The sequence below is a fragment of the Hippocampus guttulatus genome, chromosome 16 (genome assembly GCF_054856545.1).
Source record: "Hippocampus guttulatus isolate MCC_2025c chromosome 16, RoL_Hgut_1.0, whole genome shotgun sequence".
NCBI lineage: Eukaryota > Metazoa > Chordata > Actinopteri > Syngnathiformes > Syngnathidae > Hippocampus > Hippocampus guttulatus.
In genome coordinates, this window is record NC_141276.1 from 12,874,734 (window position 1) to 12,894,448 (window position 19,715).

Sequence of the window (19,715 nt, forward strand, 5' to 3'; positions counted from 1 at the left end):
TCCTGACATTTTTTATATTTCCAAGTTTGTGTATTTGTGCCATCAATAAATCCATCGTAGCACTCAGTGGCGATTCTCATAAAATCTTTAATGGAGGTGATATCATGCAAAATAAAAAATAAAAAAGAGTAAGAATTCAAAAAGCATCCCAACCCTGGAGAAGTAGCCAACTGCAATTCCATTTTGACAGCGTTTCTCTTCAGCTGTTCATCAGCGCGATGAGACAATTTGACACTTTCAAAACACCGTGATTGCAATTCAGACAAAGTGGTGACAACGAAAACAACACGATGCCTGGCATTTAGCCAACTCTTAACTCTGTCCTCCTAAAAAAGATTTGGACTTTTCTTTCAATTGGAAACCTATTTGTTGGGCTTTAAAATAGTTGCCAGAGAGGAGAAATGTATGAACTAATATGCATACAAAAAGAGAGAGAGAAAAAAAGGAAAATACGGTGAGCAGGAGGATGTGGTTGTCAATGAGGCACTCGTACACTTTTTTTGTTTGTTTTTGCTTTAGTAAGACTGTACATTTGTGCATTTCCTTACAGAGAGTCGCCCTATTTGTGAGTTTTGTTAAAAAAAAATAAAATGGACATGGCAAAAATAAAGTGTATGCACCTCACGAGTTGAGAGAGAGAAAGAGCAAGAGCGAGGAGAAAAAAAAAAAAAAAGCATTTTCTCCTACTGGGCCAGCAATGAAAACGAAGTTTAAGGCAAAAACTTTGAACACACAAATGTGATGGTGAACTTGTTGGAGCGACGTTTGTTCAGCTCCGGCGTTGGTTGCCGTGCGCCGCCGGCCGTCGGCCAGCAAGAAGACTCTCAAGTGTTTGTTTTGTTTTGTTTTTTTCCCCCCCTCTTAATGGCGGTCGACTCGCCGCGCCGTGAGGTGTTATCTCGGCGCAGGCGGGTCGGGTCCGCTGACGGGGACTCCGCGTGGGTCTTACGCCGGAAGGCTCAGCTTCTTGCCTTTCAACACTGAAAGCAAGACACAAAGCATGCAAGCGGGAGTCGAATTATTAAGAGAAGCATTTTGGGAAAGGATGCGATGATTTTCTTGGAATCACATGAAACTATACAATGGTTTGAAACCAAGTGACCCAGATCATGAGTTTTTGGTTTAGTATCAGAGCTTTTTTTTTTTTTTAATCCAAGTACCAAGAACAATCCTGGTATCAGTGCACCACTACGCATAATATTACATTTTTCACCCCAAAAAGGTGTCACAATAATACAAGATTCAAAGTCGGAAATTACAATTTTTTTCGTAACACCATGACAACTACATTTTTGGAACGCTTAATATTTACACTTCAAATTCCAACTTATTTTTCATGACATTATTTTCTCGTATCCGTTTAATGTTAGTCTTTTCTTCACTGTGAAACAGTGCAATACGGTCAAACCTCAGTTTTCGTCCATAATCCGTTCCAGAAGGCTGTTCGAAAACCGAAATTGTTCGAAAACACGCTCTTTTTAAAAAAAAAAAAAAAGTTTATTGAACACTCACAATGGAAAGCGACACGAGGAAGCGTCACTTCCTCGTCTACACGAGGAAGCGTCATTTCCTCGTGTAAGGAAGGCGAGAGGAGTCAAGTGGTGCATTCAAGTGCGCTCAGTTTGGTCGAGAACCCAAATTTGTTCGTCATCCGAGGCATAAAAAACTCGAAATTTTTGGTCGAAAACCGATTTGGTCGAGAACCAAGACGTTCGAAAACCGAAGTTTGACTGTATTTAAAATGTAAATAAAAAAGAATATACATATATATTCCTTTTTTTACGGGAAGACCCTTTTCGGTTAAAATTATAATCATATTATGACTTGAATTTTGTGTTTCTATGACTTCATCATTTTTCGATTGCATTTTACTTTTTCGCGTGCTCTGGCAAAGAATTGCAAGTTAGAATATGTCTTTGCGTTCTACGTGAGAAGCATTTTGGTGGGAAATGTCACATTTCTATGAAATGACACAGCAAATTCTTTCTAGACGTCACCGGGCCGACAGAAACACGAGCGGCTCAGTTGGGAGCGATTGGATTTGGACACGCTAATTCCCTTTTCATCAATTACGCCTCTTGCATATACAACGTTTGCTTTGAGGCATCTGCGGGTTTGCGGTCGGTGGCTTTTCAGAAGAACAGAGGTCAGTCTGTGCCGAAAATCCTGACCACACAAGAACATCGACCTGCTGACACCCTGGATCCGCCACGGCGCAACTCCGACAAGACTTTGGGGACTTATCTCAACCCTTATTGTTTTGTGTTTTTTGTTATTGTAAAGTGTCCTTGGGTGTCTTGAAAGGCGCTTACAAATAAAATGTATTATTATTATTATTATTATTATTATTATTATTCTCCCTCCTCACTAAAATGACAAATGATCCCTCAAAGATAGGGTGGAATTTAGCGCTCTCTAGCGGTGAACTGATAGAATGCGCCCCCTAAGCTTTGAAGCGCTTGCATTTTGAAACATGCGCACGTGCCGCTGAGAAACGACACTCATACCTGTCAACTTTTCGGAGCGCCAACCTGTATAAACTACCAAAAAAATCCTTATAAAGAGCAAAAAATCCTTATAACATACCAAAGCATTTTATATGTCAAAATAACGGCAGAAAAAAAACCACGAAATTTTCAATGATATTTATTGTAGATCTCCATAATACAATGTCTAATCAATTTTCAGAATCCGTATGATTTGTGCGATACGGCCATATACGTAAGATTCACCATAAAATCCGTATGAACTATGGCTAAACCGTATGAGTTGACAGGTATGGACACTTGGCATGTCTCTACCACCAAATTCTGCGGAAGTGCAAGCAAAGGCGGATCGCAAACGACTTCTCTTTGTCCCTCAAGAAACGCAGTAAAGTCATGGCATTTGTTACACGTGCTGAAGTTATCATGTTGAGGAACCAGATTGGCCAAGTTTGTCTCCTTCGGTTATCCGTAGCAGAAAGATGGCGGCACAACACGTCCGCATTCTTTAAGATGAGGTGGGCCCTATGTAATATAATTCGCCATTACTTCACCGGGAATTACATTTATTTTTAAATGACATTGATGAGATAGAACATATATTTATTTGTATAGTATTGAAATCAATTGTGTTTAGTTCTTTTTTCCTTTTAAATCATGAACTGTGAAAAAATCAACACATTTTAAAACTCTGTCCCTTGAACCCTGACACAAAATGTGTCATCCATTTTGGGTCACCATTTTGTAGAACGCAAGCTCAAGCTCACTCATGGAAAACAAACAAATCAGAATGTACAAAAATATTAAGATAGGTTATGCAAGAAATGCAGTCTTTTTTCACAGGACGACATAATATTTCAAGAGTTAATTAGTTGTATTGCACAGTCAAATTGGATTTTTTTTTGATAAAGTGAATAATGCTGTAGTATCAAGAGTGCAAAGTATGTCAAAATGGTTGAACCTAAATGATATATTTTCTAATTTTAACCAACATATAAAGATGTAAATGTGTATTTATGTATAAATGTTAGAAGTAGCACTTCAATCTCATGACATTCAGACTCTTTTCTTGTAAAATAACAACTTCTCTGATCTTGTAATACTTTGATGTTGATGCTTTAAAATTATTGTTTGAATCGCATATTAATTTTACAATTTGTTCTTGTTAAATTACTTTGTATTGGCCCCTTTATTTCTTTTTTCATCTTACTCTCAAAATATTCCACATTTTTCCTTCAGACTTTATCATATATTTTTTCTTGCAATTACTTCAATGAAGAAGATTACCGGATTAGTTCCATTAAATTTTAATCTCATGCTATTTAGTCTTTTTTTCTAGTTTTTAAAAAAAAAAAAAAAGTCACCTTCCAAAAATAATGGCCCATGTGTTTTTTTCAGAAAACACAAAAAAAAAAGATTGCTGATTATATTGTACTGGTATTTATTAATATTTTTATTTCAAGGGTTGAATTGAATGACCTGTTTAACTGAGGATGGAGTTGATTTTAGCAGCGGTGGCAAATCATCATGAGGAGATGTTAAGGCAAAAAATAATAATAATTGGGCGGTGTGAAAACATGAACTAGGCCATTATTTTAAAAGGTTGACAATTTGTTTCTTAAAATCGCAACTTCAATTATGTAAAATTGCGCCCCCCACCAAGAAATAAGAAATCAGGAAATATTATGACCGCTTATCATAAGATTTCCCCCCCCCCCCAACAGGCTGTATGTACCCCAAGATACAACGTATGAGGAAATTATTGTCATTGTTTTCTGAATGACTTTTTGTCAGTGATGCACTTCTTAACAATGAGGCGGTAAGGGCGGGAAAACCAACCTTTGGTGACATAAAGGTAGAAGAAGTCGCAGTAGAGGATCGTCTGGACCACGCCGGCGACGATGGCGATCATGTCAAAGAAGCCCTCAAAGTAGAAGCGCCAGATCCAGTTGAAGAGGTAGAGGGCTCGGTACAGGCCCAGGCAGAACAGGTAGTGGGTGGTGATGGTCTCCGCCTCGCCCGTCTTGCTGATCATGAAGAGCTGCGGCAGGATGGCCACTGACTCCAGGTAGATGGAGAACGTCCACAGGATCTGAAAACACACACATAACACCCATAGAGATACACGTGTTCCACGCACACTTGCGATTCACTTTTCTCAGATTGACATTGTTGAAGGGGAACCGATCCTCTGATATTTGCTGGTTTCAAGTTCAGGCCAAAGCACTGTCTAATATTAAAGTAGTGTTATATTAGCGCCCCCAAATATACAATTTATTCTGCAGATGAGTTGTTATATTTATATATTAAAAAAACTAAAACTGTATTGCACTCCCACTGAAACACACCTCAAGGGGGGAAAAGTCATGATTGATGAGCACAGACAGACCCCCGACAGGGACCACCAGGAACTCCACCCTGAAACTGTCGTGATTGCCGTCATAGGTGGCCCGGAACTTGGCGTAGATCAAGTAGACGGTGGCGTACGCGCAGCCGATGTAGATCACCTAGAGAGGTGAAGCGTAGAATTAGCTCTAGTGCACGCTGGCACACCTTAGCCTAGATCGCTGGAAACCAGGAAACAAAACTTTTTTTTTGTCATTGTTTCCTGTTCACATCAGCAGTACTCAGTCACTTTCTACCTGCCGCCCATTGTTTGCAAACAATATGAAACGGACTGTTTGTGCGCCTTACCTTCATGCACGTGTTGTAGAGCGAGATGAAGGAGGTGAGCAGGTCCAAGTAGCGTGTTGTGAACACAATCGCAAAGAGGATTTGACTCTTTCCAGAGATACCTTCGCAAACAAGCACAATGGTGTTGACTATCATGTACATGGTAAGACAAGAGTTAACTGCAGTGATTGGAAACATCATTCAAAACAACACCTCATGAGCAGTGCCTCCTCATGGAATTAGGGATGTAATAATGACCACAGTCCAGACTCCTCTGTGCATCCTTTCGTGGATCTTGATTTTGGCTCATCATGCTTTGAAAAGGGGCTTCAAATAGATCAAGGGTGAGGTTTCATGCCTTAACGTGTATCTGGTGTTGGCATATATCGTGGTGGCACCCTTTGTTAAAAGGACCCACCTGAAGCCAAAAATGTTCAGGGTTACCAGAAGAGGGAGGCTGATAAGACGCCTACCTTCCAAAAAGGAGTAACACAATAAATACATCCACTGGGTTTTGTATATAGTCTGCCACATATCATAATTAATAGATAGATAGATAGATAGATAGATAGATAGATAGATAGATAGATAGATAGATAGATAGATAGATAGATAGACAAAAATCTCAAAATGGGTAAGTAAGCGAAAGGAAAAACACCCAATTTAAAAAAAGACCAATGTGAGTTCTAAAAATGGTGTACAGGTATTGAAGATTGAAAAACGACTTGGGCAATTATGCTGTATGTCCGACGATGTATATATTATTTATATATATATATATATATATATATATTGTGTGAGACTTCTTTAAAATAAACTACTTTAGGATCTCTCTTATAAAATGTCCACCTAAACGGTGAATTTGAAAGAAAAAAAAGAATTGACAATTCGCTCCTACTCGCTGTTACTAGACAAAACTTTTTCACTTGTCAGGTCAGAAATCAGAAGCCCATTTTCAACAACAATGATCTATTATGGTGCAACCGAACAGCACACTTTGTTGTGAACGTCTCTGACTGATTAGAAATCAACGTCGTTCGTTTATTGACAACGTAAAGAGCGAGGTGGCGTGTTAGGCTAGGCTACTAGCTACTTCCGTAGCGCCTTCGAGAGCGCCACGTCAGACGCCAGACAAAAAAAATCGAAAATCGAACCTCAAACGATCGGCGTGTGAAGAGAATGTTATTAAAGAAAAAAAAACAGCAGCACAAGATGCAAAATTAGAAAGTGTAGACCTGTAACTTATGCAATTATGTATACATTCGACTTCAAAAATGATGAAAATAGTAGCCACGTAGTAATCGCGGGTTAGCAAATGTGTTTACTCCAGCAGGTTCAACGCTTATTCATCAATGTATAAAGTGCATGTACATTAACATCACTAAAACAGTGACTAAAGTTAATGTCCAGTTTTTGTGATGGTGTTATTATCAGTTGTGCACGTCCAGCGTGCTAGTCATTTCCTCAGATGAATGAATGGTGGGTCACTAGCTAAGTTAGCAGCTAGCTCAACAAGCGAATCAAGTAGGTGATCTTTTTTTTCACCTGCACCTGACCAATATGCTACTTTTTATGATATAATAGATGGATCCAATGTGGTTTGAACTCACCAGCACACGACCTGCTTTTCCATATCTTCAGGAGCAGGATGATGATGGCTGCCAAGTGGGAAAGGTCTCCTGTCAGGCGGAACACGTTCATGGTGGCAACGTTTACGGCCGAAACGTCAACTTCAATTGACTTCCTCCTCTAAAAGGTCGACAGTCTCCTTTTGTGATCTCTGGCGAGCCCGAATTGTCCCGTTTCACTGAACAAGCAAACGATCGCGCGGTGCACTCCGGTTTGAGAATATGGCGAGTGTGCAGGTCGACGTGGAAGGGGGCGTAAACACAACACGAAAACGATTTGCGATTGGACAGGAACTTTGACTGACAAGGCAACAAGCGACGTCCAGGAACTGAGTGAGTAACATCACACCCGGGTGGGACCAGGGACCAGTCAAACTGAAATTAAAGTAAAATATCTCCCTTTTTAGTACCGGAGCGAATTTCATTCAAAAATTGTTTTATTGTTTTGAATACAGTTTTTGAATTTTCTGTTTCATTAAATATTTTTTTCAGAATGTTTTTTTAAATATTTTTTTCCGTCTTTAAAAAAAAACATTCCAAAAAAAAATCCATTGTCCTTTCCCTAGGTGTGAGTGTGAGCGCGGAGGGTTGTTCGTCTGTGTGTGCCCTGCGATTGGCTGGCAACCAGTTCAGGGGTGTCCCCCGCCTATTGCCCAGACAGCTGGGTTAGGCTCCGGCATGCCCCGTGACTCTTGTGAGGATAAGCAGATCAGAAAATGGATGAATGGATGAACATTCCATACACATTACTTAATTAGTTAACATGTAGTCAATTCAAATTTAAGTCTTCAAGTAAAGGTCATACTAGTGCCGATATATAAATTTTTCGAGATACGATCCGTCATTCCGCTGTGAACTCAACACAACCCACTTCATAACAAGCAGCACTTTAAAAAAAAACAATTTATTGTTCGTCAGAGTTTAAGTTTAAAGTCAAACTAAATAAAAATCATTGAGAATTACACATTAGGTACTTAAAACAACCATGAAGTTTTGCCTTAGAAAAGTCCAATTAGCTTACTGGTCATGCTAACAAATACTGTACTTATAAATGTCATAGGAGGGATAATGAAGAGCACCAGTGTAGGGGTGTTATGACCTTTTAAGCGAACACAAAACAGACAATCTAACTATATTCAAAGGTATATTTTCTTTATGCTTTGCAAAAAAGGACCAATCTCTGCACAGTTTCCAAAGTTTAGTTGTGAAACTCTTCTTTGGATGTATCTGTAGCATATTGCTCCCAAGTGGCCAAGGCGTGCACAGCAGAAGGAGTCATACCGTCACAATGAATTCTGATGAACAAACCATTTGATTCTTTACATTATATTTGAATTTTTTGTTTTGTTTTTATAAAGTACAATACATTACAAAATATTTTTTGCGGGAGCCTGAAGAGATTGTCATTTCTAGTCATTTCACTGGGGAAAGTTGATTTACGATACAATTGTTTGCAATTTTTTTTCACAGTGCATATTAGGAAATAAAATATATTTGACTGTTAATTGGGCAATCCCTTCTTCTACCTTCCAAGAACAGGTGAATGAATTTACGCATTACATTTGGGCAGTGCGTTCCAGCATCATGTCAGTTATGTTGCAAAGACATGCTGCCTGGGAGGAAAGAGGAAGGAAGCCAGCGGAGTTGAGTAAATGGAATTTACCATTTCCATCGCCTGGTTCACACTATCATGAGATCATTCACTGTTAGTCCACCGACATGGTGCCATTGTTTTGGCTTTCTCTCATTTCTCTCACCTGGTTGCCACCAAAAGGTATGGGCTTGACCTTTACACACATATCATACACACTTATCTGTTTTACTGACCGTATTTGAATGTGTCCATGTATTCCATCAGGAATGGCACAACCCGACGGCTGCCTGTTACAGCCAAGGAGCGTCATTTGGCGCGAACTGGGACAAGACGCCATGATCCAGTGCAGCGTCCGCCCCAACTGCTCATCCGAAAGGCTCCACTACAGGTGGTTCGTTTTTGAGCGCAGATCGCACGGCCGTCTCAACTTGGCACACAACCATCACAAGTACATCTTGCACGGGGCCACTTTACAAATTATGTCCCTGAACGCCAACGACAGCGGGATTTACTTCTGTGCTGCCACGTCGTGGAGAGAACCGGCACCTGGCGCTCAGCATGTTGGACTGGGAACGACTCTTGTTGTAAAGGGTAAGGAAGTAAAAAAAAAAAGAAGTAACATTCCTTTAGGGTTGCAACTAACAATTATTTATATTGATTATATTGATCAATTCATCTGTTTGATTCATCCGATTTTTTAAAAAGAAAATCCCTTCTCTATTAGATATATGCAACATACACACACACTTATGTGTGTGTATATATATATATGAATATGTTTGTGCGTGTGAGTTTTGATACGTATCTCAATATATGGGCTTCAATCTGATTCAAGAACTATACCTCTTAAAGCGGATCGATTTGATTTAGCTTCGATTCGATGCACTCACATATATCAAATCAAAACCAATTTTCCAATAGAAATCGATTTTCGTGACACTCATAAGATGTGGACATTGAGGAGAGGGGGCCGTTTGATGTTAAAACACGGATCCATCAAGTATCACACGCCATCTTGCCCAAAGTTGGGTTTCCCCCTTATGCAGAAGTGATGAAATAAGTTTCCTTATACTTGCAGAAAAGACAAAACTCATGGTGGGTCATGTTCTGTTGTGGTTAACATTCATCGTCTTGGCCCTCTACAGCTCCGCAACAGTGACGCTTATCATTCAAAAGAAGGTAACTTACACTCCATAATAAGTCGCTTTTGACGTTCTGACAGAACAAATACACAATTTGTAACCTCATGTGTCTGTGTGGATTTCAGTATGGCCTTAACATATGCAACTGTAGACAAATCTCCAAAAGTGACAAGGTCAGTTCTTTTCTATTTTTACGTGTTTGTCATTTGGGAGCTTTCATTTGTGAATAATTCAGAGTAAAGGTTTTAAGGGGGGAAAAAAACAGAACAGGAAGCAATGTTTGCGTTACACCACCGCTTCTTTTCACTAAGGCGACATTTGCAAGATGTTCACAGCGGCCGCGGCGATGGACAGAACAGGATGGTCGTGAGAAAATGTGCAGGGGGGAGGGAAACGGGTGAGCAAGCATGACAGGCCGTGATTGCCCGACAGATTTTTAAGGTCTCATTTGCCATAGCAGACCCAGAGCAGATGAGGAACCTAGTCGGTCAGAGTAAAACAGCGTGCATACAACGAAAGATGACAGTATGTTAGTTTGACAAATCATAATCTGGAGGTGGTCCGTAGTGTGATGCTAAGCATATTTATTTCCCAGGATCTCACGCTCGCCGCCTATAGCTGTTCAAAAACTAAGCCACTTGTTTCATCCACCTACAATTTATTGTTACAGTTTGCGGTTTTAAAATTCTCAAAAATGCCCATTCATCATGGCATGAAAGTATTAAAGTGCCTAGTTGTGATAAAATGGCTCAGAGAATGCTGTCCAGCTTCAAGAAAACAGCAGCGCTAGCAATACTAAGCTAGCATTACTAAGCTAGCATTAGCACTGTAAACAAGCCGCTGTTTGCCACGGCCATTGTTAGTATGACTTCCAGTATTCGTAACATACTGTTACTCTCAACACTCATCATTTGAAGTGTTTTCTTGGGCAGTCTGGACGGGGTGGACAATCAATTACAAATCAGAAAGTGTTCATGAATTTAACGTTGAGCACAAATATTGCAAATTCCGTAACGTCTCTGAATCCTCGGCTGATCGAAGTTTCCTTGCTTGGCATGTTGTTGCTCTGCCCGTTTGCCCAGTTTTGGACATTCGAACAGTTTCAACAAAACTCCGGAAGCCAAAGCTAACAGGTCAATGAGAGGCTGCTGGGGCGTGCTATGCTATGCTATGCTATGACTTTTCCTGGGAGTGATACAGCAAATGATTGACATCACTGACCAGTCGTCACACTTTCTGCCTCCGATTGTCCTCCAAAGCCGGAACCAGGCCCAGCAAGGGAGCTTCATTCAACTCTGTTGATGCCAAATGTGTTCCCCGAGAGACCCTCTCCAGCCTGTTTGAGATGTTTCATTTGAATCAAGTGCATTAGAAGACACCAAAAAAAAAAGTCTGGAGATGGGCTCTCCGGTGTACATGTGACTTCAGCGCAATAAAAGACACCTCATCACGCATTTATTTCCTTTGGCTGTGAAGCAGAAAAACACAAACAAAAGCAGGATATTCCGCGATGTGCTGCAAGAGATGCACCACAGACGGGACGTGAAGAGAAGCAAACAGACGGCGAAAAGAAACCCTGCGCCGCTTGAGGTACACTTTCTTGTGTCAAGCATGCGAGTTATGCACATTATTCTAATGAGACTTTTTCGTGCCATTCTGTTTCGCAGGTGACAGCTGCCGAGTTAAATCGTGCACCTGATGACATTTATCAAAATGTGTAAGAAGGCGGCGTGTGCTGTACAGTATTTTATTTTATTTTTTACGTCTATTGATCTGCATTGGACTGGAGACGAAAATAACACTGAACAATGCATTCCTAGGGCTGGGAGATGTCATGACAATTAGTGAATGTGGCAAGACAGAAAGTAGACAGACTTTCTAATTTCACTTTCATATGCGAACATGACACCTTAATAGAGCAGTTGCAAAACATGGAAGCATTGGAGCCAGTCTGCCATGAACATAAAACCTCAGAGGAAGTCTCGTGTTTATATTTGATAATTGCTGAGGACACAAGTTTTATTTTCACTTCTCCTTAAATAGTTTCCTGGGAATGGAGACATAACATTTAAAGTTAAAGCTGGAAGCCAATGTTTCAATCGCATACCGTATTGGCCCGAATATAAGACGGTCCTGATGATAAGACGACCCCCTTTTTTTCAAGACTCAAGTTTGAAGAAATACTTTTTGAACACCAAATTAATTTTTATACAGAAAATAATTACAGTACATCTGAAACAAATGATTATAATATATTTGAGAGAAAAAGCATGTTATTTTGCCTCATTCAAATCTAAAGTGCAATCACATTCGTAAATGAATGGCTTCTGGTTTTTGAAATGTAAATTACATCATAACTTCTCCTCAGCTGCCGGTTAACCTAGCCGATCTTCGACCCACTTTTCTCCAGATTGTCACTACGTTTCTCCCTTTTCTGTTATCTCTTCTATTATTTTCTTCTCTTTTCCTTCTGACCACTATTTTTTATTTTTCTTCTTCGTGCTACCGCTATTTTTATTTTTATTCTTCGTGGCAGGGGTTCACTTTGGCCTGGGGAGTTAAGTTCAGCATTCGCTTCAATGATATCTGGCGCCATCTAGCGTCGTGAATGGGTATAATGTCTAGACACCAAATATAAGACGACCCCCACTTTTTCAGTCTTATTTCAATGCAAAAAACACCATCTTATATTCGGGCCAATAAGGTATTTTGACTGTTCATTTGAAAAACCTCATACTTGTAGACTTCATTGTACCTATGTCAGCAGGAAGAGAGTGCCACTGTAGGGAGAAACGCAAGCAAAGACGTGAAGAGTAACCTATTTTTTAATAAAAGACTAAACCCAACTTGTGCTCGTCATTTGGCCAGAGAGTTGATCATTCTACATGTCAAACAAGGCACATTACATTACATTATCCAGTACGGAACCGCAATGGACTAAGTGTACAAGGCACACTGGGAAACCCTCATTACGCACAACCATGGCATAGAAAACAATAAAAACCAGCATTTGCTTACAGTCCTTATAAAAATGGAATCATTTCAAACATTGAAATACAGTAGTTGTTTAGTTGCATTTTTCTGAGATATACAAGTACAGTAAATGGTTACGATTAATCAGCTTATGGAAACACACACACACACACACACACACACACGAAAGCGTTAACAAGCAACCGGCAGAACCTGTTGACTTGCATGTTCAACATGCCCTAATTATACCGGCTGTTGAAAATCAAGGTTTTCCCCGAACTGTGAAAAGGAAAGAACAAAAAAAGGATTGAGCACGGAACGGATTAACGCCAAAAGTTTTTTTTTTTTTTTTTTTGCCAAGACAGAAGGTGAAGCTGCCCACCAATATGAGCGACACAGTGAATTAACCGTATCAAGAAATATCAAGCAGACGCTCGGGTACACTAACTAGCATGTGCTTGAATGCAAAAAGTCGAAACCATTTGTACGGAAACGACCAAAGAAGCTTTCCAACAAATTGTCTCCCGTTTGTTTTCTGAGTCCGGCCTCTTTATTTGACTTTTATCATACAATGGTTAACTTCTCTTGGCGCTTGTATGACAGTCCGAAATGTTAAAATGTTACCTAAAAAGCTGCCTGTACAGTCAAAGGCTTTAAGATGAGCTTGGAATGAATGAATTCCGTTGACCTGATGGCCTGTTTTGAACTTAGAACAAATTGGAAGTCAACGAGCATCAACGGAATGGTTTGGACTGGAAATCATAAGGCTCATTAATAAGCCAACTGGTTCAACTGTCACAAAAGTCAACAGACTTTCCCTTTTATTTTGTTTTCTTCTCAAACATTTGATCTAACTCAAATGTTGGATATGTGTCATTTTTAAGAGTCGCACATCTTCACAAGAAGATAAATTACAGGTTCCCCATCATTATAACCCGGGACGATCTTGAAAATACTCATTTACAATAGCCAGTGATCATCAATTCTCCGCAATTATTTGGCCAAATTGAGGAGAGCCCTCTTCCTCTGTATTGTTTCTAGCTGTCAATGTACTTGCTGTCCACAGTGTGACTGTTCCGAATGGAGAAGGGCCTCCAAGCCAGGACCTGAACGGCAGCCACGCACATGGGCACCACACACACCAAGTAGAACATGACGCTGTGGAGGCTCTCCAAGGCTCTGCAAAGGAGACAGGCTTCAATTTGTGCGCATGGTTAGTTATACGCATTTGTATCGTATTTTCTGCGCTATAAGGTGCACCGTCAATGAATGGTCTATTTTAAAACGGTTTTCGTATATAGGGCGCATAGAATAGAAGCTACAATCATGGCTGCAGTTGCTCTATGCATCCACTAGAGCTACACTAAAGGGAATACAATACAGCTTTATTTATATAGAGCCTTCACAACCGCTGCAGCTGTTTTAAAAAAAAAAAAGCCATCAGAACTGGTCACAAACACGGACATGAAACATGTCAGTACATATGGCATTACAAAACAATAAATGAAAGGCTAAAGTTATGAAAATGAATTGATTCAACAAAAAGGAACACAAACATCATGGGATCACATTCACAAGGGGCTAAATATCCTTCGAGGGGTTGCTTGGCTCCTTCTTCCTTCGTTTAGTCCAGGGGTGTCAAACTCATTTCACATTGTGGGCCACATACGGCCTCGGTAGATATCAAGTGGGCCGGACCATTAAAATGATACCATACTCTGCTATAAACAACCAAAATAATGTCTTTCCTTTGTTTTGGTCTAGAGAAGCACAATAATATTAGGAGAATGTTGAAATTTAATGAAAATATATTTTACAAAACATTTCATGAAGCACCTTAGATTTCCTTCAGCAAATGTGCACTGATTGTACAAAGACACAAAACTTTAACAAGTAATATGGCATTGAAAAATATCGTACCAGTAATGTATTTTAAGATTAAACGAGATTTATAAAGAAAGGAATTTTTAAACCATTTACACCTGTGCATATAAAATCAAAATTTAATCCCTGCCGACACCTTACAAACCAAGGAGAGTGCTCTTAAATGTGTAAAGAATAACGTATTCACATCCTTGATAGTGTCTGCTGTTGTCTTCTTCTCTGATCAAAACGTTGTCTTTTACTCTGATCAAAACAGTGTGTCCCCCTAGCGGATACTCCATGAATTGCACCTTATTAAAATATTCATTCCATGTTTTTTATGCATTTTTTCACTTTTAAATTATCCTGCGGGCCTAATCAAACCTCCTTGCGAGCCGGTTCCAGCCCCCAGGCCGTATGTTTGACACCCCTGGTATAGTCAGTTAATTATGCTTTTAGTATGATCTTCGTTTCATTCTGGCTGCGCAGGTCTCACAAAGTAGGTATTTGAGTGTGTTGGGGAATGCAGATGTCACTTAGTGCACGGCAGAACCCTTTTAGGTTACAATTGGTTCCTGCTAATAATCACCACTACATGGCATCGGAACACACTAACAGGGAAACAACTCAATGGGGAATAGAAAGAGACTGTGACAACATATATAAGGCGCATCGGATTATAGGGCGCACTGTCGGCTTTTGGGAAAATTGAATGCTTTTAGGTGCGCCTTATAGTGCAAAAATATGGTCGTTGGAACATATACTTCGCCCACTCTGAATGCTCAAGTAAATCCATTATTAAATGGACACATAATTATACATAGTGTAGAATAATCAGATCATTTAAAAGCACATTTTGTGTTCTCAAAATGCTAATTTCAGCCTCTGGTCGTCTGCGCTCAAAAGGGAGATCGGTGTGTGTGAGGTCCTTTAAAAATGAACATTTCTCGGTGCTTGATCGTTTCATGGTCAAGTGGACTGAACGTTTCTCAAGGGTCTTGCAACCTGCTCATTTGGTTTTGTACCGGATGTGATTTAGAAGTTTTAACTGTCAACTTCATAACTCCACCAGCATCTGAGAAAACTATACAGGCAAAATGAGCAGGACTTGTGTGAGAAACTTCAAGTCACTTGCTTTTATGGGCTGGGTTGTCAAACTGTTCATTTTTTTGCTCAAAACCAAAGACCAAAGTTTGGAGACTTGATTGAGAAATTTCCAGTCAAGTAGATTTAAGAAGTTATTGGCCTTTAATAATTGTAACTTTCAGGTCGAATAACATTGCCACCCTCTGGCAAAAATTCTGTAGACATAATCTTATTTGTCGATGATATTCAGTTCGAGGGAGGGTCTTGTACTGCCAAATTTAACTCTATTTGTAACTCCACTGCCACTCCATCTGACCACAAAATGATTTTTTTTTTGGAGAGGACGCTCAGCGGTGTGAGAACTTTGGCCTTTAAATTGTGCATTTTTCTGCTATACAGCAGTAGCACATGCAGTGAAATTCTACAATTTCAAGTTTTTGATGACATTGACCTTGACTTGCGTGAGAAAACCCAGTACGATTTATAGCACGTAGTGTTTTCCGGTCAAACATTGTGAAACTTTCAGAAAGCCAACACTGCACATTCATCATTAAATACACAATAAGCATAACTCGAGGGAGAATCACAATAAACACAAGCACTCTTATTAGCTCCAAGTGTTTGTTTAAAACTTGGAGGGGCAAGACGCTGTATTTACCTTGGATTTACGTCCCTTCCAGCATCCTTCAGGTGCTCATAGCCAAACTGGTTGAGAATGTTAATCACTAACATTGGGGCCAGAGACTGAGCAGGTTTGGTGAACAGGGCGTTGGTCCCAAACACCATGGACGACATAGGGGAGCTGCAAACATACCATACCGGTTGTCATTTGGAAACTGTGTAACTGCGTATGGAAGCATGTGCGGCCCGGTGGTCCAGTGGTTAAGCGCATCGACCTCACAGTGCAGAGGTTGTGGGTTCAATCCCAGCTCCGGCCTCCCTGTGTGGAGTTTGCATGTTCTCCCCGGGCCTGCGTTGGTTTTCTCCGGGTACTCCGGTCTCCTCCCACATCCAAAAACATGCATGGCAGGCTGATTGAACACTCCAAATTGTCCCTAGATGTGAGTGTGAGTGCGGATGGTTGTTCGTCTCTGTGTGCCCCGAGTTTGGCTGGCAACCGGTTCAGGGTGTCCCCTGCCTACAGGCCGAAGACAGCTGGGATAGGCTCCAGCACGCACCCCTGACCCTTGTGACGATGAAGCGGTTCAGAAAATGGATGGAAACATGTCATTAAAATACAAGCACTACGGAGTAATTCAAAATCAATTTTGTAAAAAGTAGGAACCAAGTAAGTTAAAAAAAATAAAAATAACTAAAAGTTAGAATGAGTTCTAAATACGTTGGCCTAATAAAATAAACTAAAAGAAATTTGTATGCACCCATGCATTTTATGATCCGATTATCCTCACAAGGGTCGCAGGTGGGGTGGAGCCGATCCCAGCCGTCTTTGTGCAGTAGGTGGGGTTAGACTTAGACAAACAACAACCATTCCCACCTCGGGACAACATAGTGTCCAATTAACTTCCCATGCATGTTTTTGTAATATGGGAGGAAACCGGAGTACCCAGAGAAATCCCACGCAGGCATGGGGAGAACATGCAAACTCCACACACAAACGGCCAGCCCAGATTTGAACTCTGTAGTGTGAGGCGGACGTTATAACCAGCTGTTCACTGGGCCACCCCCGAAATCGTTTATTTGAATTTACATTAATTTATTAAAATTCCTTCATTACAAGTGGGACTAAATATTAGTAAACAAACAAAATAAATTATAAATAAGTAGGGTTACATGGACCAGAAACTTTACACCCTTTTGAAAAGTGCAGCACTGTAAGTACAAGCGCATTACAAGAATGATACATTGGTTTGTAAGTTCCACCAAAGCCAACATATTGAGTTTTTATTTTAACTTTGCAAATCATTAACATATGGATTACTCAAGGTAAACAATTACAGAAAAGAAGTCCGACAGAGATGGACCCAGGCCCTTTAAAACTGTGAGTTGCAACTTGACCATGGCAAACGATCCAATTTCGTCAATAATCAAATGCTCTTCCACTGTCACCACATTGATTGGTCGTGTGGAATGGGATTTTTTTTTCCCTTGCCAAAATCATTACTTTTCAGGAAAACAAAACGACCTTGCTGTTAACCTGTATCACACGACCGGGCGCGTAGCAGCCTCTTGTTTACCTGCGCTTGTATTTCTGCATGTCGGTGTCGATGATATCTGCGAGAGGCAAGCCGAACAGACTGAAGGTTGCTTGCACCATGACCCTGTAGAGAAGACGACAATTTATCAGCAAACTGGCAAACATTTTCATGGATTAAAAAAAAAAAGGGTTGAAAACTCGTCGACTCTCTTACATGCTCAGGGTGAGGAATAATGCCAGAATTCGATAATTCTGAGCACCAAGCGCGAGCATAAATGCCCCCATCAAGACCTCCAGGTAGAAGGTGTACAGGATGATTCTGTAGTAGCCAAGGCTGTGCAGAAGTCTGTCACAGCTCAACACCAACAACTGGGGTGGACGTAAAATTATCTTAAAATTAAAATAACACTCAGATAGGAAAAAATAATCTTGTAAGTGCTTAAGCTCCAACCTGAGGACAAATGAATCCCGCGCCGTACATGATGCTTCTGGCCATTGGTGAAAGCATATCAGGAGGAATCAAGTGCTCGGCAAATATCAGAGTAAAATTACTGAAGAAAGCCAGCATGAAGACCTGGAAAAAGTTCATGAACACAAAGAGCCGGAAGTCCCTGTTGATGAGGATTTGCCACGTCAGCGTTTTCACTGAGGGGGCCGAACACGTCGAGCCGTGTGAGGTGGGGTCGTCAAAATCGTCTGACGATTTGTCATCAAACTGGCTCTGGCTGCGGAAGCCCGTGTAGAGCATGCAGACGCAACTTATAATGGCGATGATCACGACGAAGGCCTGAAAGGCTGGGAAGTCCTCCATGTTTTTGGACAGCATGCCGCAGAAGAGCACGCTTGACGAACCCAGCATCGACGCCACCTGGAAAATCGCAAATAAACCATCAGGCACATGCCGGTTCCCGGTTTCAAGAAATACCTTCGTTTTAAAAAAGGGAAAGGCTAGGTTTTGAATAAAATGTAAATATGTGAATTTGCAAAGGAACAAGTGTGGAATTTCTCTGACATTGACAAAATGTGTTTCAAGACGTTTTTCCTTCAACCAAAGCATCAATTGTCTCAAAATCACTATATCATGATATTGTCCCCGTCCCCAATATATATACAGTATATCTACATACATAGTGAAAATATCATATCCCTCCACTGACTGTACCTGGTTGTACTTGATGAGTCTCAGTCGGTTCTGATGGTGGCTGGAAATCTCAGCGAACAGGGCACACTGAGCCAGCAGCACAAAAGTGAGCAAGCCATCGAAGGCGCATAATGCAACCATCAAGTGGACGGTGCATAGCCAGTCGCCAGGGGTGTAGGCTCGCCACGGGAACCAGGCGATGAGGAAGGCCAACGAGTAGAGGGGGGCGCCGTACAGAATGGAGAGACGTCGCTGAGAGCAGCACGCCACCTTGGAATTGTCTTGCAGGTATCCGAAGAGGGGGTCGTTGATGGCGTTCCACAGCATGTAAACCACCTGTGGAAAGGCACAACGTATTTGGAATGCGATCGAGATAAACATATTGACACAAGGCGTGTATGCATATTGTCATTAATGCATTTGTGACACTCACTTGGGATTGGTGGAAAGCTCCCTCGGCTATCCGGTACTTGTTGAGGAAGAGCTTCACGTAATAGAAGCTGAATAGGTTGTTGATCATAACAGATCCCAAAGTGGTCATGGAATAAGCCAGAGCCACCGGGTTGAGCCCCAAATTGACCGAATGTCGCGGCAGCTTCATAATGCCTCGCACACCTTTCGCTTCCGCGCCCAGGTAACACTCTCCAGTCCAAACTATCAATTATCGGTGCGACTCACCTTTGATTCCGCATTGTTCAGTTTTTAGCGATACAAAGTACGGAAAGATAAACCGAAAGAGTGCAGTGCGTTCGTGGCTGGTTGTGTCAGGTGGTTCTTCCGCCCTTGTAGGAATTTTGCATCTTGAACAGAAATCAAGAAGGCGGTACTTAAATTTTGCCTGCGTGTTGATTGGACGAAACGCATCGCTTTTTTACTCGGACTGGTCCTCACGAATACCGGAAACCGGAAGTTACAAATAACGTTTTATTTTAAAACTTGCTCAACTTCTATAACTCACTGACTAGTTATGATTAAAA

The 19,715-nt window shown here is 40.9% G+C and overlaps 3 protein-coding genes across 5 annotated transcripts; 1 reads left to right on the forward strand and 2 right to left on the reverse strand.

Moving 5' to 3' along the window:
• Positions 1-67: 67 nt before the first annotated feature.
• LOC147193242 (ER lumen protein-retaining receptor 2) lies at positions 68-7,035 on the reverse strand. Its single transcript, XM_086133653.1, has 5 exons — positions 6,767-7,035; positions 5,178-5,278; positions 4,832-4,990; positions 4,323-4,575; positions 68-980 (listed from the first exon to the last, which is right to left on the reverse strand). Exons 1-5 carry the CDS (start codon positions 6,855-6,857, stop codon positions 946-948), a joined length of 639 nt encoding a protein of 212 aa, XP_085989779.1. The 5' UTR covers positions 6,858-7,035; the 3' UTR covers positions 68-945.
• A 1,427-nt stretch (positions 7,036-8,462) lies between these two features.
• Positions 8,463-12,366, forward strand: LOC147193243 (immunoglobulin superfamily member 6). 3 transcript variants are annotated; one of them, XM_086133352.1, is made up of 7 exons: positions 8,463-8,558; positions 8,643-8,766; positions 8,881-8,969; positions 9,457-9,557; positions 9,646-9,693; positions 10,997-11,110; positions 11,188-12,366. In XM_086133352.1, the coding sequence occupies exons 1-7, from the start codon at positions 8,504-8,506 to the stop codon at positions 11,239-11,241; spliced, it is 585 nt and encodes a 194-aa protein (XP_085989478.1). In that variant the 5' UTR covers positions 8,463-8,503; the 3' UTR covers positions 11,242-12,366. The 3 variants fall into 3 exon arrangements, with proteins under 3 accessions (XP_085989478.1, XP_085989476.1, XP_085989477.1); XM_086133350.1 differs by having other exon boundaries at positions 8,643-8,969; XM_086133351.1 differs by having other exon boundaries at positions 8,643-8,969; positions 11,000-11,110.
• Positions 12,328-19,529, reverse strand: mfsd13al (major facilitator superfamily domain containing 13a-like). The gene is made up of 7 exons (XM_086133349.1): positions 19,172-19,529; positions 18,760-19,074; positions 18,049-18,465; positions 17,812-17,966; positions 17,638-17,721; positions 16,101-16,244; positions 12,328-13,672 (listed from the first exon to the last, which is right to left on the reverse strand). Exons 1-7 carry the CDS (start codon positions 19,337-19,339, stop codon positions 13,531-13,533), a joined length of 1,425 nt encoding a protein of 474 aa, XP_085989475.1. The 5' UTR covers positions 19,340-19,529; the 3' UTR covers positions 12,328-13,530.
• Between the last annotated feature and the right edge of the window lie 186 nt (positions 19,530-19,715).

Coding starts and splice junctions, on each gene's coding strand:
- LOC147193242 (XM_086133653.1), bottom strand. CDS start 6,857: ATGAACGTGTTCCGCCTGACAGGAGACCTTTCCCACTTGGCAGCCATC. Junction 4,991..5,177: donor TCTACAACACGTGCATGAAG/GTAAGGCGCACA, acceptor TCACCTCTCTAG/GTGATCTACATCGGCTGCGC. Junction 981..4,322: donor CTACCTTTATGTCACCAAAG/GTTGGTTTTCCC, acceptor TCTTGCTTTCAG/TGTTGAAAGGCAAGAAGCTG.
- mfsd13al (XM_086133349.1), bottom strand. CDS start 19,339: ATGAAGCTGCCGCGACATTCGGTCAATTTGGGGCTCAACCCGGTGGCT. Junction 18,466..18,759: donor GACTCATCAAGTACAACCAG/GTACAGTCAGTG, acceptor GCGATTTTCCAG/GTGGCGTCGATGCTGGGTTC. Junction 17,967..18,048: donor CGGGATTCATTTGTCCTCAG/GTTGGAGCTTAA, acceptor CGTCCACCCCAG/TTGTTGGTGTTGAGCTGTGA.
- LOC147193243 (XM_086133350.1), top strand. CDS start 8,504: ATGGTGCCATTGTTTTGGCTTTCTCTCATTTCTCTCACCTGGTTGCCA. Junction 9,694..10,996: donor AAATCTCCAAAAGTGACAAG/GTCAGTTCTTTT, acceptor TTGGCTGTGAAG/CAGAAAAACACAAACAAAAG. Junction 11,111..11,187: donor GAAACCCTGCGCCGCTTGAG/GTACACTTTCTT, acceptor TCTGTTTCGCAG/GTGACAGCTGCCGAGTTAAA.